This window comes from Phycodurus eques, chromosome 1, assembly GCF_024500275.1.
Source record: "Phycodurus eques isolate BA_2022a chromosome 1, UOR_Pequ_1.1, whole genome shotgun sequence".
NCBI lineage: Eukaryota > Metazoa > Chordata > Actinopteri > Syngnathiformes > Syngnathidae > Phycodurus > Phycodurus eques.
The window spans coordinates 22,059,615-22,072,102 of NC_084525.1; the positions used below are offsets into that span (position 1 = coordinate 22,059,615).

At 42.4% G+C, this 12,488-nt stretch overlaps 1 protein-coding gene across 1 annotated transcript in view; it reads left to right on the plus strand.

Moving 5' to 3' along the window:
- Positions 1-12,488, plus strand: part of nlgn4xa (neuroligin 4 X-linked a) — an 89,057-nt gene that overhangs the window by 33,013 nt on the left and 43,556 nt on the right. The window contains exon 3 of the mRNA XM_061683018.1: positions 6,531-6,683. Within this exon, the coding sequence (XP_061539002.1) occupies positions 6,531-6,683 (153 nt within the window). The remainder of the gene's footprint in view (positions 1-6,530; positions 6,684-12,488) is intronic.

Below are 12,488 nucleotides of genomic sequence, written 5' to 3' on the forward strand. Positions count from 1 at the left end.
GCTCTCCTGATCAAGAAATTCATACACTTGTGTTAATTGACTCTGGTTCTGACGCAAACTTACTCAACTCCCTCCTCGTTAGACGGATGCACCTTAGAACCTTTCAAATACAGCGCCACCGCAATACCTATGCTGCCGACGACAGTTTTATGGGCCATATCAATCACTGCACCCAAACACTCACATTGACATTTCCTGATTCTCATTCGGAACGCATTATTTTCATGTTTTTGACGCCATGAATCATGACCTTATTTTAGGGAACCCATGGTTGAAATTACATAACCCCCACATTGACTGGTCCTCTGGGCAGGTTATGTCATAGGGCAGCAATTGCGCCCAGAACTGTTTCAAGCCTCCATGTGGTGTTCAGGGCTATGTTTCAAATGACAATCCACAGACCCCATCTTGGGATCCTGACTTATCTCAAGTGCCCTCCTGTTACCAGGACATTAAAGATTTTTTTTCCAAGTCCAAGGCCAAATCCCTTCCACCGCACAGACCTTATGACTGTGATGTTGACTTGCTGCCTGGAACCACACCCCCACAAGGGAGGTTATTCTCTCTTTCAGGGCCGGAACACAAGGCTATGAAGGAGTATGTGGATGAATCACTGGCAGCCGGGATTATTCGCCCTTCTCCATCCCCTGTGGGAGCCGGATTTTTCTTTGTGGGCAAGAAGGACAAGACTCTGTGACCCTGTATCGATTACCGGGGTCTCCACGACATAACTGTGAAAAACAGGTACCCTCTTCCTATCATCTCCACCGGCTTAGAGTTCCTGGAGGTTGTCAAGGTTGTCACCAAACTAGACTTAAGAAATGCATATCATCTCGTCAGGATAAGGTAGGGGGATCAATGGAAAACGGCATTCAACAGACCAACGGGACATTACGAGTATTTGGTGATGGCTTTTGGACTAACTAGCGCTCCAGCTACGTTCCACTTTGCCAATGATGTCTTGCGGAACATGTTGAATGTGTACGTTTTTGTATATTTGGACAATATTTTGATATTCTCCCCGGATGAGGAGACTCACATCATTCATGTCCGCTCTGTGTTGCAGCAGTTACTGCAGAATGCACTATATGTCAAGGCTGAGAAATGTGAGTCCCACAAGGCGTCCGTTTCTTTTCTGGGGTTCGTGTTGGCTCCATGTGAAATCAAAATGGACCCTTGCAAAGTTGATGCCGTGACAAATTGGCCCACTCCCACGTCACGCAAAGACATACAAAGGTTCTTAGGGTTCGCTAATTTCTACAGAAAGTTCATTAAAAATTCCAGTTCTATACCCTCGCGTTTGCATGATCTTACCTCGCCACACAGACCTTTCGTATGGAACCCGCTTTGTCAGGCAGCTTTTCAGAAACTTAACTGGAGCTTTACCTCTGCTCCCATCCTCACTTTGCCATATCTCAAACAGCAGTTTGTGGTAGAAGTTGATGCTGGTATAGGAGCAGTGCTCTCCCAGGAGCAGTGCTGTCCCAGAAATGTCTCAGGGATGGTAAGCTACATCCTTGTGCTTATCTCTCCAAAAAACTGACCCCAGCCGAGAGAGATTATGACATTGGTGACAGTGAACTGCTGGCAGTCAAGGTCAAGTGTATGGACAGATCACAAGTACCTGGAATATCTTAACTCTGCTAAGAGATTAAATGCGAGGCAGGCTAGATGGGCTCTGCTCTTCACTAGATTCAATTTCATATTATCCTACCGACCTGGTTCTAAAAATGCTAAGCCAGATGCTTTATTGCACATTTTCTGCACAGAGAATTCTTTGTCCGACCCTAAAACCAAGTCATGTTTCGTTTCTGCTTTTGTTTGGGACATTGAGACTGCGGTAAATGAGGCTCTGAAGAACACTCTTAGCCCTGAAAATTGCCCTGAAAACTTTATGTGGTTCCGACCTTAAGGGGAAGAGTCATCCACTGGGATCACACTAACCGGACTGTATGTCACCCAGGCACTCCCAAGACTCAAGCTGCCATAGCATAGCCCCAGAATCCACAGTTCCAGCGGGATTGACCTTGGTGAGACACTGCAGGAGGACCTGGGAGCGAGCCTGCCAGATGCTGCTGCACCAGGGACGGTCCTACAAAACCGCTGCTGACCGTCCGAGGACAGCAGCCCCGAACTACAAAGGGGTTTAGCGAGTTTGGCTGTCCAACAAGCATATTCCACTCCGGGTGGAGTCCCAGAAGCTTGCTCCCAGGTTCGTCGGGCCCTTCCCCATCACAAAGCTCATCAACCCTGTCACCGTGAAGCTTAGGCTCCCAAGGTCGATGCGGGTCCACCCTGCTTTTCATGTCAGCGTGGTCAAGCCCGCCCGGGAATCCCCTCTGGTCCCGCCTTCCACGCCCCGTCCTTCTCCCCCGGTTCGTGGATGGGGGGCCCTGTTTTCACTGTGAGGCGGCTGTTGTCGTCTCGTAGGAGGAGGAGGGGGTTTCAATATCTGGTGGACTTCGTACACATCTGCTCCTGAGAGCAGTGCCTCGTTCACCCTAATTACCCCTTCCATTTAACCTCGTGTCTCTTTTTTTTCTAGTCGCTAGTTCATTGTACCTTCTTGTCGCGTTCCAGCATTCCTTGTTTCCACGTCACAGACTCACAGTTAGACTAGACCCTTTTCCGATTATCGACCACGCCTTTTTGCCTCACGTTTTTGGATACTGTTGCCTTTTTTGGATTGCCTACCTGTGTACCGACTTCTGCCTGTATATTAAACCTCTCTTTTTGAAACTGTCCATTTGTTTTGGAGTCGTGCATTTTTGGGTCCTATCCTCTGTTCCGTTCATGACAGCCCTGCGATTGTCTGGACAACCAGTTCAGGTGTAACCCGCCGCCTGCCCGATGATAGCTGGGATAGGCCCCAGCACTCCCGCAACCCTTGTGAGGATAAGCGGCTCAGAAAATGGATGGATGGATGGAGGTTACATTCATTTGATACTTGTAAAGAGTTTGGCAACACTTGTTTGGGCCTGTTGAAGAAAAAGATGTTTGTTTGGCACATTTGACCATTTGACATTTGAATGCTATTTTTATTTTCAGCCTGACATTTTCAACCCATCTTGGCCTCTTCCATCTGTCCATCCTCACTGTTTCTTATTGCGACAGTATGCTCTCAGGAGCGGTAAGGTAACTAATTAGAAAAAGCAAGCTATACAGAGCTAACCAACTCTATTTGAGATGGCAATGCGCCAACCAACCGTAAAATCTATCTGATGTATTGCATTGCCATACAGAGAGGCTGCACTATCAGTGTAACTTATGGGACAAGTGTCTTTTTTTCCCATTTGCCCTAAAGTGAAGTGAAAGTGAAATGGCCCACTGGGAATTCTCCTGATTCTCTCCATTTCCCACCTAGAAGGTTACACGGAAGAAAGAACTGAAACATTTGCACCAGACACACACGGAAAAAACAGTAAAAGGGCAAGGAAATGAGGCCTTTGTGAATCAAAGGCAGTTGAATAATTGTGGGCAGGCTGATCGAATGAAGGTTGGCATATTGAAACCTATTACTTGGCCTGGGCCACCAACCTCACAATCTTAGCTTTGATCCTCCAGGAATTTTGGCTGTCGGAAAAGTAATTGCCTTGACACACCTACAGTAAATCTCTCACTGAAAAAGTTTCTATAATTGATCTGCAGTTTGTTACTTGGTTCATTGTGTTATGGTTGCTGTGGCGTTGAGGCATGGTGGACCAAATGCAAACACTGGGGTGAGGTTCTGGCAGAAATACTCCATCAAAGGTATATTACATTTCAAAACCGGAAACATAACAGGATTTAAATGACAATGAAGAAAGAACAACTTTACTGAAACAAGGGAACTAAATGCTGTACACCGAAACTTAAAGGCAATAAGGTGAGCAAGACTTGAGGAGAGAAGGAGATGATTGGACAACACAAGGAACATTACATACAGAAGAGACGGACACATTTAAAACTATTGACTAATTAGGCAACAAAAGAAAGCGCATAAACAAAACAGGGCCAAACATGAACCAAAATTGAACTTAAATCATGTATTTAGCAACATCCAAAAAAAACTAGTCCACCAGTGAACCCTGACACCCTCAGTGCATTGGGACAAATTAAAAAATGGTGGCCTACAGTCTATGTTATTTATTTAGATATAAACTACTCACAAAAATGTAGGGATATTTCACTTAAGGGGGAAATGTATGGATGTTCCTTTTTGCACAACTTGCTGTCAAAACACGAACAGGTGTTTTTGGGCTATGATGGGACCTATACGTTTCCTGGTTCAGTTAAACATTGGTATTTAAACAGTCCTCTTCATCATGCTGTTCACATCGTGATATCAGGAAAACAAAATGACACCTAACGATTGATCAACAGTACATCGTCATTGTGATGGTTCAAACAAGTTGTTCCTTAGAGGGAAGTGACCACTGATCTGAGAGTGTCAGAGTGTCATAGTGGCATCAGCAGGTTGCAAGAGATTAAAAAACATTGGAAGAGTGAGAGAAAGGCATATTGGTGAACATCCTTGGAATTTTTATTGGGTCTACAAAAAGGACGTGCATTGAGATGTTTCGAGAAGCTAAAAATAAGTTCACCTGTCAAGGTTATGGCATAGTTTACTGTTCCTGAAATGTCATTTGAAATCCTAATATGCCCAACTTTTTGTGAGTAGTGTGTGCATCACATTGGGCTTGTGTAGTAGGCGGTCTATTTGCTTTACAATGAAGGTCACACTGACAGGATTAGAACATGATCTCCTAAGACCACCCTCCTTTATCATGGTCAATAACATGCCTTTGGATCAGTAAACCACTGCAGACTTCTGACGACAAGTTTTAGTCCATAACAACACAAGCACAGTAACGGTCTTTTTGCCTTTTTATTTATTTATTTATTTAGCATAAGGAAGTGCTGACCTTCACGGCGCGTGGCATGCATTGGATCATTAATAGAAGATGACGACTCATTTTATACTGTTTAATGCAAAAGACAGGCTGTTTAATTTATAATGACCACCAACTCATCAACTAATCACCAGGTTTAATCACAACTGGCCTAACTGCAAATTAAGCAACATGAACAAATGGGCCGATCCACAGAGGAGACAGATGTTGAGATTGTCGGCTTAAAGCGGTTGGGAATTTCTTATCAGTCTGCAGAAGGTTTTAAAGCCTCTGAGCCATCCCATTGCTGTCAGGTAGAAATGATTGTTGAACAAAAAAGATTCAAACAAAGGTTTTCTGTTTAGACTGATACTGTGTTCTTTTGCCCTCTTGGTTACAACAACAACAACGAATAACTTAATATGGCAGAAGTACTTTTTTTACTATTTTTTTTTTTATTACTGTTGGAAACGGCATGTTTAGGAAAAGTTTAAATAAAACTGCTAATGGTCTTCAAGGTATAGTGCCAAAGCTACAACTGGGGTGAGACAAAGCTTGCAGACTTTATTTGTCATGTAAAAGTACACGACACCTTCATAAAGACAACTTTTAGAATACTGTGGTGTGGATAAAAATAATACTGGGTTACAAAAATATTTGGGGGTAAGTTGTCTGTTTTTTCACCTGATTTAGCACAATTTTGCATCCCTGAATCAGAAAAAAACAACAACAGCAACAGCAAAACAAAACAAAACAAAAACAAAAAAACACATGGCCATAGTTCAAAAGGTTGACCTGATTGAGCAAAACCATTTGATATTAGGATTCAGCACATCAAAATTGTCGAAATAATCAGCTAAAAAAATCGTATACAATAAATTTGTTGTTGACCGGGGTAATCCTCGCTGACAGAGCTTTTCAGAGCAAAAAATAAGCCATGCGGTTGAAGGCACACCATTTCTATTCAATAAATCTGTAAACTTTGAAAATTAAATTTTGTCTTTGTCTTCATGGGTTAATGGGTAGAGATTAATGAGGAGAGAAATGAAAGGGCATCTAAACGTTATCTAAATGTTCTGCTGTTTGCAATGGTGCATACATTTTCAATTACTTGGTAATGAAAAATGAATAGTATATTATCCAGTGTCTTAGTTTTACAAATCCGTGTCTGATTTTCCATGCCTTAACAATTATTAACAAAAAATAACATACCTCGGTGGCACGGTGAACGACTGATTAGCACATCTGCCCCATAGTTCTGCAGACCCGGGTTCAAATCTGGCCTCGCCGGTGCGGAGTTTGCATGTCCTCTCCGTGCCAGAGTGGGTTTTCTCCGGGTACTCCGGTTTCCTCCCACATTCCAAAAACATGCATGGTAGGTTAATTGAAGACACTGATTTGGCTGTAGGTGTGAACGTGAGTGTGAATGGTGGTTTGTTTATATGTGACCTGCAATTGGCTGGCGACCAGTTCAGGGTGTACGCTGGCTCTCGCCCAGAGTCAGCTGTCCAGAACGCCCACGCCCCAAGTGAGGAATGAATAACACACCTCTTCCGAAACATAACATGGACCAGTGCTGATGATGTACCAGTGGCATCAATGTCAAAGCCATCAATTCTTAAGCTTTTTTTCCCTCATTAACATGTGTATTATTTGCAGATATTCACGACGAGAATGGGTTAAAGCCGGTCATGGTTTACATTCATGGCGGCTCCTTTATGGAGGGAACCGGCAACATGATTGACGGCAGCATCCTGGCGAGCTACGGCAACGTCATTGTCATCACAATCAACTATCGTCTCGGCGTTCTGGGTGAGTGCCCCAACTGGGACCTTTTAATTATTTTACTTATGGCTGATTGAATCTTAAAGTGACATTGGATGATCAATTTAATGACGAATTTGCTCTCACTATTGTCACCAATGAGCTGATCATTGAGGTGGAGGACATTTGCTATATAAATGCAGGCAGTACAGTCCCAGACACCCAAGCGCCTTGTTAAGCTCTTTTTAATGACATTTTTCAAATATTTAATGACTTAGGTCAGGAATTGTGTGTGGATGTGTGTGTTACTTGTGAATCTATGTCCCTCATTTTAATTATTCACAGATATCTGATGCACCTTCCAAGGACTTGATTGCTTTGAGAGTGTAAGCTCACACTTTTGCTGTTTGTGTGAGTGCAAACATGTCACTGTTTCATTCGTTAAAGAAACAATAGTTTGTCCTTTTAGCCGAATCCCAGTTTTATAATAATTTTGCTGCACTAGGGAGAGTAGCATATCTGTTGTGGCCATGGCAACTCTGTATCGCCCACACGTTAACACCGCTCATGTGCTAGTGTAGCGGACATGCTCCCCGCAAACGGAGGTGACTCCCCACACAGTGACTCCCCACGGTTTGATAAACTGCATCGTCCGAAGCCGCCCTGCTGTGAGACTCCCACAACAAGACGCTTTGGACCCTGAAGTAATTAGCAGGTCCCCTTGAAATCTTGGTTTACAGTCAGCAAAGCGTCCTTTCTTCGTTTGAACTCACAACAGCCCAAAAGGGACCGATCGATGACGTGATGCAAATACAGCAACAAACTATTTGCTTAATATCCAAACGTGCATCCAAGGCGCCACCCATTGGCGTTTGAGAGGACTGCAACCCGTGAACTCTCATCTCATGTTTAACCAAGGATCAATGTCTGTTTTAATATTTCATGAACTCTGCAGAAATATTCCAAATGTATGCCTTGGTGTCTGTGACAGTGTGTCAACTTTACAAACGCAACTGTGAGATTTTGAGAATTGTTTATCTTGATTTGACTCTAAGCAGCATGAAATGTGATTTGAATCATAAGCAGTTGATTTGCCAAAACTAAAGTATAAATATTCTATGTGCTTGAGCTGTCAATAAAGAGAGTACCAAGCTGAGGTTATATTATATTAATATATTATTTGAAAACAATTTGATCAAATTTGTAGACAAGATTCAAGCGGGTGGGTGTGGTCTTCTCCGTCCCTCTTCGACACACCCCTGGGGTGTTTTTTCTCTCTCCTCTTGTCTTGCTGGCAGTGTGCCAGCTGGGCCACCGTGGGCCACCCACCCCTTTCTTTGCTCGGGCACACGGCTCGGTAACCGCAAAGGTTGTGATGAGAACAGACTTGGCTTCCCAGACTATCCATGGGCCACCGCTAGGCGATCAGAGCAGCTACTACGAAGGTACCAGGTACGCTTCCAGATAAGCGTGATTGTTCTGAAATTGCCAGCGAGCCACAAAAAAGGCCGGAAGATAAACAGTCACGACTCTCCCAACAAGGTGTGACAAACAACAATTTTTCTTCTTCCACCTCTTGTGTTTTGCTTTATTTTTCTACATCTTTTTCTTCTGCAACCAAATCTGTCGCCTTGCTTCCTGAGCCACTTCCGGAGAAAGAGACGACCACCCACCAGCTTGAATTTACGCTCGTGAGTAGACACGGCAAAACGTTTGCCAGACTGTACAATATTAGTGCCTAATAATTTCGGGGAAATTACTAGCTTCAGACGAAATCTCAACATTGTCCTCTCTCCCGTACGCACTGGATCCAGCAAACGCTCAAGTTTCCAACTTTAGTCCAACACACGATGTTCTATTTCCCTTTTCGTACACCTATTTTCCTTCTTTTTATTATTATTAGTGTTATTTTCGTTCTTTAGTTAGACCCGTTTGTGTGTTTCCGTCTAGATCCCTTGTAGATATAATTAAATATAACCATACAATTCCACTCTTTGTTGTATTTTGTGTAAATTCCGAGTTTAAGTAAACCTCTGTCATCTACAACTCAAAGTGTAACAACCTTCAGATTACGAGACTGATAAAAAGGTTTGTCGTAACTTTCCCTGTATTTTATACCTATAAAATGTTACGTGGTGCCCCTTTTCGAGACATATTAATTACATTTTTACCAATTGAACTTAAAACTACGGTAAACCGGAAGTAATGCAGGCATCGCTTCCGGTTTATTCTTTTCTCTAAATTACATTTTGAATCAAAATTTTTATTTGACTAAAATACGCTACACTAGCAAAAGTCACATATTAGGTTTAGTATCATGTAGGCCAATTTACAAAGCTTGATTTGTAAATGGCATCTTATTTTTAATCTAGAATATTTGCAAAGCTATGCATTCATACTAATTCTGCACAACAACGTTAAGGCCTGATATACTAAGATCCCAGTGAATGCGAGCTTGCATGTTCCCTTTAACAGATTGCGCATTCTGTTCATGAATAAGATTAGGATCTTGTATTAGGAACAGCGGGCGCTAAATTGCATGTTTACTCACGCTAACCCAGGGGTCTGCAACCCGCTGCTCCAAAGTCACCTCCATCCTTCTGCTGTGGCTCTCTGTGACAAAATAAATAGTGAGCATTTCATTTAAATTTAAATTAGTTTTTCAAATGTAATTGTTTGCATTTTTTGGTCCACTGCAGAAGGATAATTAAACTGTGGCTTTAATTTCATAAATACAAGTAGGACTCAAAAAGTCATTGACTATTTTTTTGGGAAAGTAAGCTTCAACCAAGCATCTTTTTCGAGATTTCAAAATGTTTTAGTTACATGCAGAAAAAAAGCAAGTCATTGATTTCATAAATGCAATACACTATACAGTAGTTTTGTTTTTATATATCTAGGTAAAAAAAAAAAAAAGATATTCTAAATGCAGTGCTATCGTCACTTTAAAATTGAAAATTTTGTGTTTTCTGGGATAGGCTCCAGCACGCCCGCAAGGAGAAGCGGCTCAGAAAATGGATGGATGAATGGATGGATGTTTAGTGTTATTTATTTATTTTTTTCATTGGGAGACTGTCCAAAGGACTGTTTGACAGTTTCAGGTTGCCAACCCTGCTCTAACCGATTCTGTGCACTGTTGGCAACAGGTGTAAAAAGGAAGGATGTAGTGGATGTAACAGACAAGAATTTAAAGTTGAAATATTCCATGTAAACTACATCCGCACATCCGTTCTGTCGTGGTGAGTTCAAGACTTCAACTATTACTAATATCACTTCAGATTAGCAGCGAGTTCTCCCGGGGTCAACAAGCTGTTTGTATCCGTAAGGGAAGGCCGTTTTACCAGGGAATTGTCTTCACGGATGACTGAAGCGCGGCACGTCATCTCCATGATGATGGTTTTGCACAGGAAACATCCCAACAGCTCATATCCCGTACCTAAAAGGGTTTCGTGCTCTATGTAGCTCTAATTGTTTTCACTCTGAAAAATTTGGGAGCGCACTGCAAGCACAAAATGAAGTCTGAAGTGATGTAATTGGAAGTGTTAATAAAAGAAGCAAGAGTTAAGAGAAAATAAATTAATTGCGCTGATAAATTTAGGTAAGCCTGCAACCACAATAATGTTTAATTGGATTTACCCCCCCCCCCCCCCCCCCCCCCAACTAGTGCATGACATTTGGATGTATATACAGGTGCCCATCCTGTGCAACACTCAATTTAAAACTTAGGACAGTACACCCGGAAAACTGCTCTGGAAGAGGCCAGCACCAATTGTCACATTGCACTGAAATGACCAAGACGCATGAAAATGCAGAATTGATTCATACATTTGTCTTAGGTGATATGACATGAACTTCTTTTGACTTACCCCAAATCAGCCCTTAGGTCGTCCAGAAGCTCCAAAATCACATTTTATCGATGATCATTTTTGTTGGCTCTCATTTTGCCTGCCCTATGCTAGCGCAATCAGGTTTGATAAATCTATCTACTTGCATATACTCCTCCCACAATCCTCAAAATGAACTGTGGGGCAATTGGCAGACGCAGTCCTCATTGCGTCCGGTTTAGGTGCCGAATCAAGTTTGCGGCCGTTTTTACACGTGCAAACCTTTAGGAAATTATGCCCTTAATGTTTTAAAGGCGGCGGCACGGTGGCAGACTGGTTAGAGCGTCAGCCTCACAGTTCTGAGGAGCGGGGTTCAATCCCCGGTCCCGCCTGTGTGGAGTTTGCATGTTCTCCCCGTGCCTGTGTGGGTTTTCTCCAGGCACTCCTGTTTCCTCCCACAGTCCCAAAAACATGCATCGATTGGAGACTCTAAATTGCCCGTAGGCACGACTGTGAGTGCGAATGTTGTTTGTTTGTATGTGCCCTGCGATTGGCTGGCAACCAGTTCCAACCAGTTCAGGGTGTACCCCGCCTCCTGCCCGATGATAGCTGGGATAGGCTCCAGCACGCCCGCGACCCTAGTGAGGAGAAGTGGCTCAGAAAATGGATGGATGGATGTTTTAAAGGCACATCGTGTAACTGCGTTGCCATTTCTCAACTGATTCTAACTCAACCAACAAAAATAAGAGGCTCATTTGGATACAGTTGATTATTTTTCTCACTTCAATTCACTTTATCCCTTAACACTTCTAAAATATTCAAGACTTTTTGCAAGAAAAATCATGGAAAAATAAAAAGCAACTAGGTTTGCAAATACCACAAGGAATATTATAAATTAAATGATTCTATTTTACACCGGTAAAATCCCCTTTTCTCTTTTGCTGTCTGGTATTTATCCTTCAATGTTGATGCAAGAGTTTTTCTGTCGCAGTGACGCTAGTCTGAATCTCTGTGCGCATGCTGGTGCCGATCCGCTCCACTTTATTTGCCATTCATTACAAGGCCTAGCCTGTCTGCCCCACTCACTATATTTAGTTCCCTGGGAGGCAAGGGGAGAAGGTGTTCTGTGAGTTATGCTGTGTGGAAGTGGGAAAAAAGGAGGGAGTGCAGATAAGAAAACCACTGAAGAAGAAAAATGGAGCAGAAGATGGAATGTTGCAGGATAATGTGAGGCTTTGAATAACCTGCCGCTTAGACGCAATGCAAGCACTGAGAAGATCAGAGGGCTCTTTCGCTACTTAATTGACACTCATTTGAGTCACTGAGTGTGTTTCTTGCAGGTTAGCGTCATCAACAGGAACTGATGAGCATAGTGTAGTTGACACAGGGGACGTCTGTCACCTTGCTTTATATTGCCATATGCTTATACATGTTGTGAGAGGCTTCCTTATTCCCATATGACGGATCCAGTTGAAGGAACTAATGATTATTGTCATAATCATCCATCAATCCGTAGATTATTTACTTAATTAATTGAGCAATAAGATTGAGCAATGATTCTCAAAGGTCACAGTATTGGTAGCTATTCTCAAATTATCAATAAGGAATCATAAAACTGCGATTGATTGCAAAAATCTCTACAAAATCCATACAAAAACATACATGTTTTGAAAGATGAGCAAATAAATTGCCTGATTAAATGTTTAGTATTTTTTAGCTGTTTTAGGCAACTTCATGTTGATTTTGGGTTTAATGGTTATGAAAGATAATTATATTTGGAGATGATTGAACCTAGTCTAGCAAGAGTGATGTTTTACTATGTGGTTTATATTCAGTGTTGCCATTGGACATTTCATTGTCTGACTACTTACGCACGCTTTACTGTCTTTGTGCTTTAACTCAACCAGAGTTTGACAGTTTGATTATTTAATCCTTTGGCCACTAAGGAGAGGAGCAGTTGAATGCAAGACGATGGTCATTTGCACATAAAAGTTGACTTACTCCTGAACAATGTATCCCTCTCACTTCG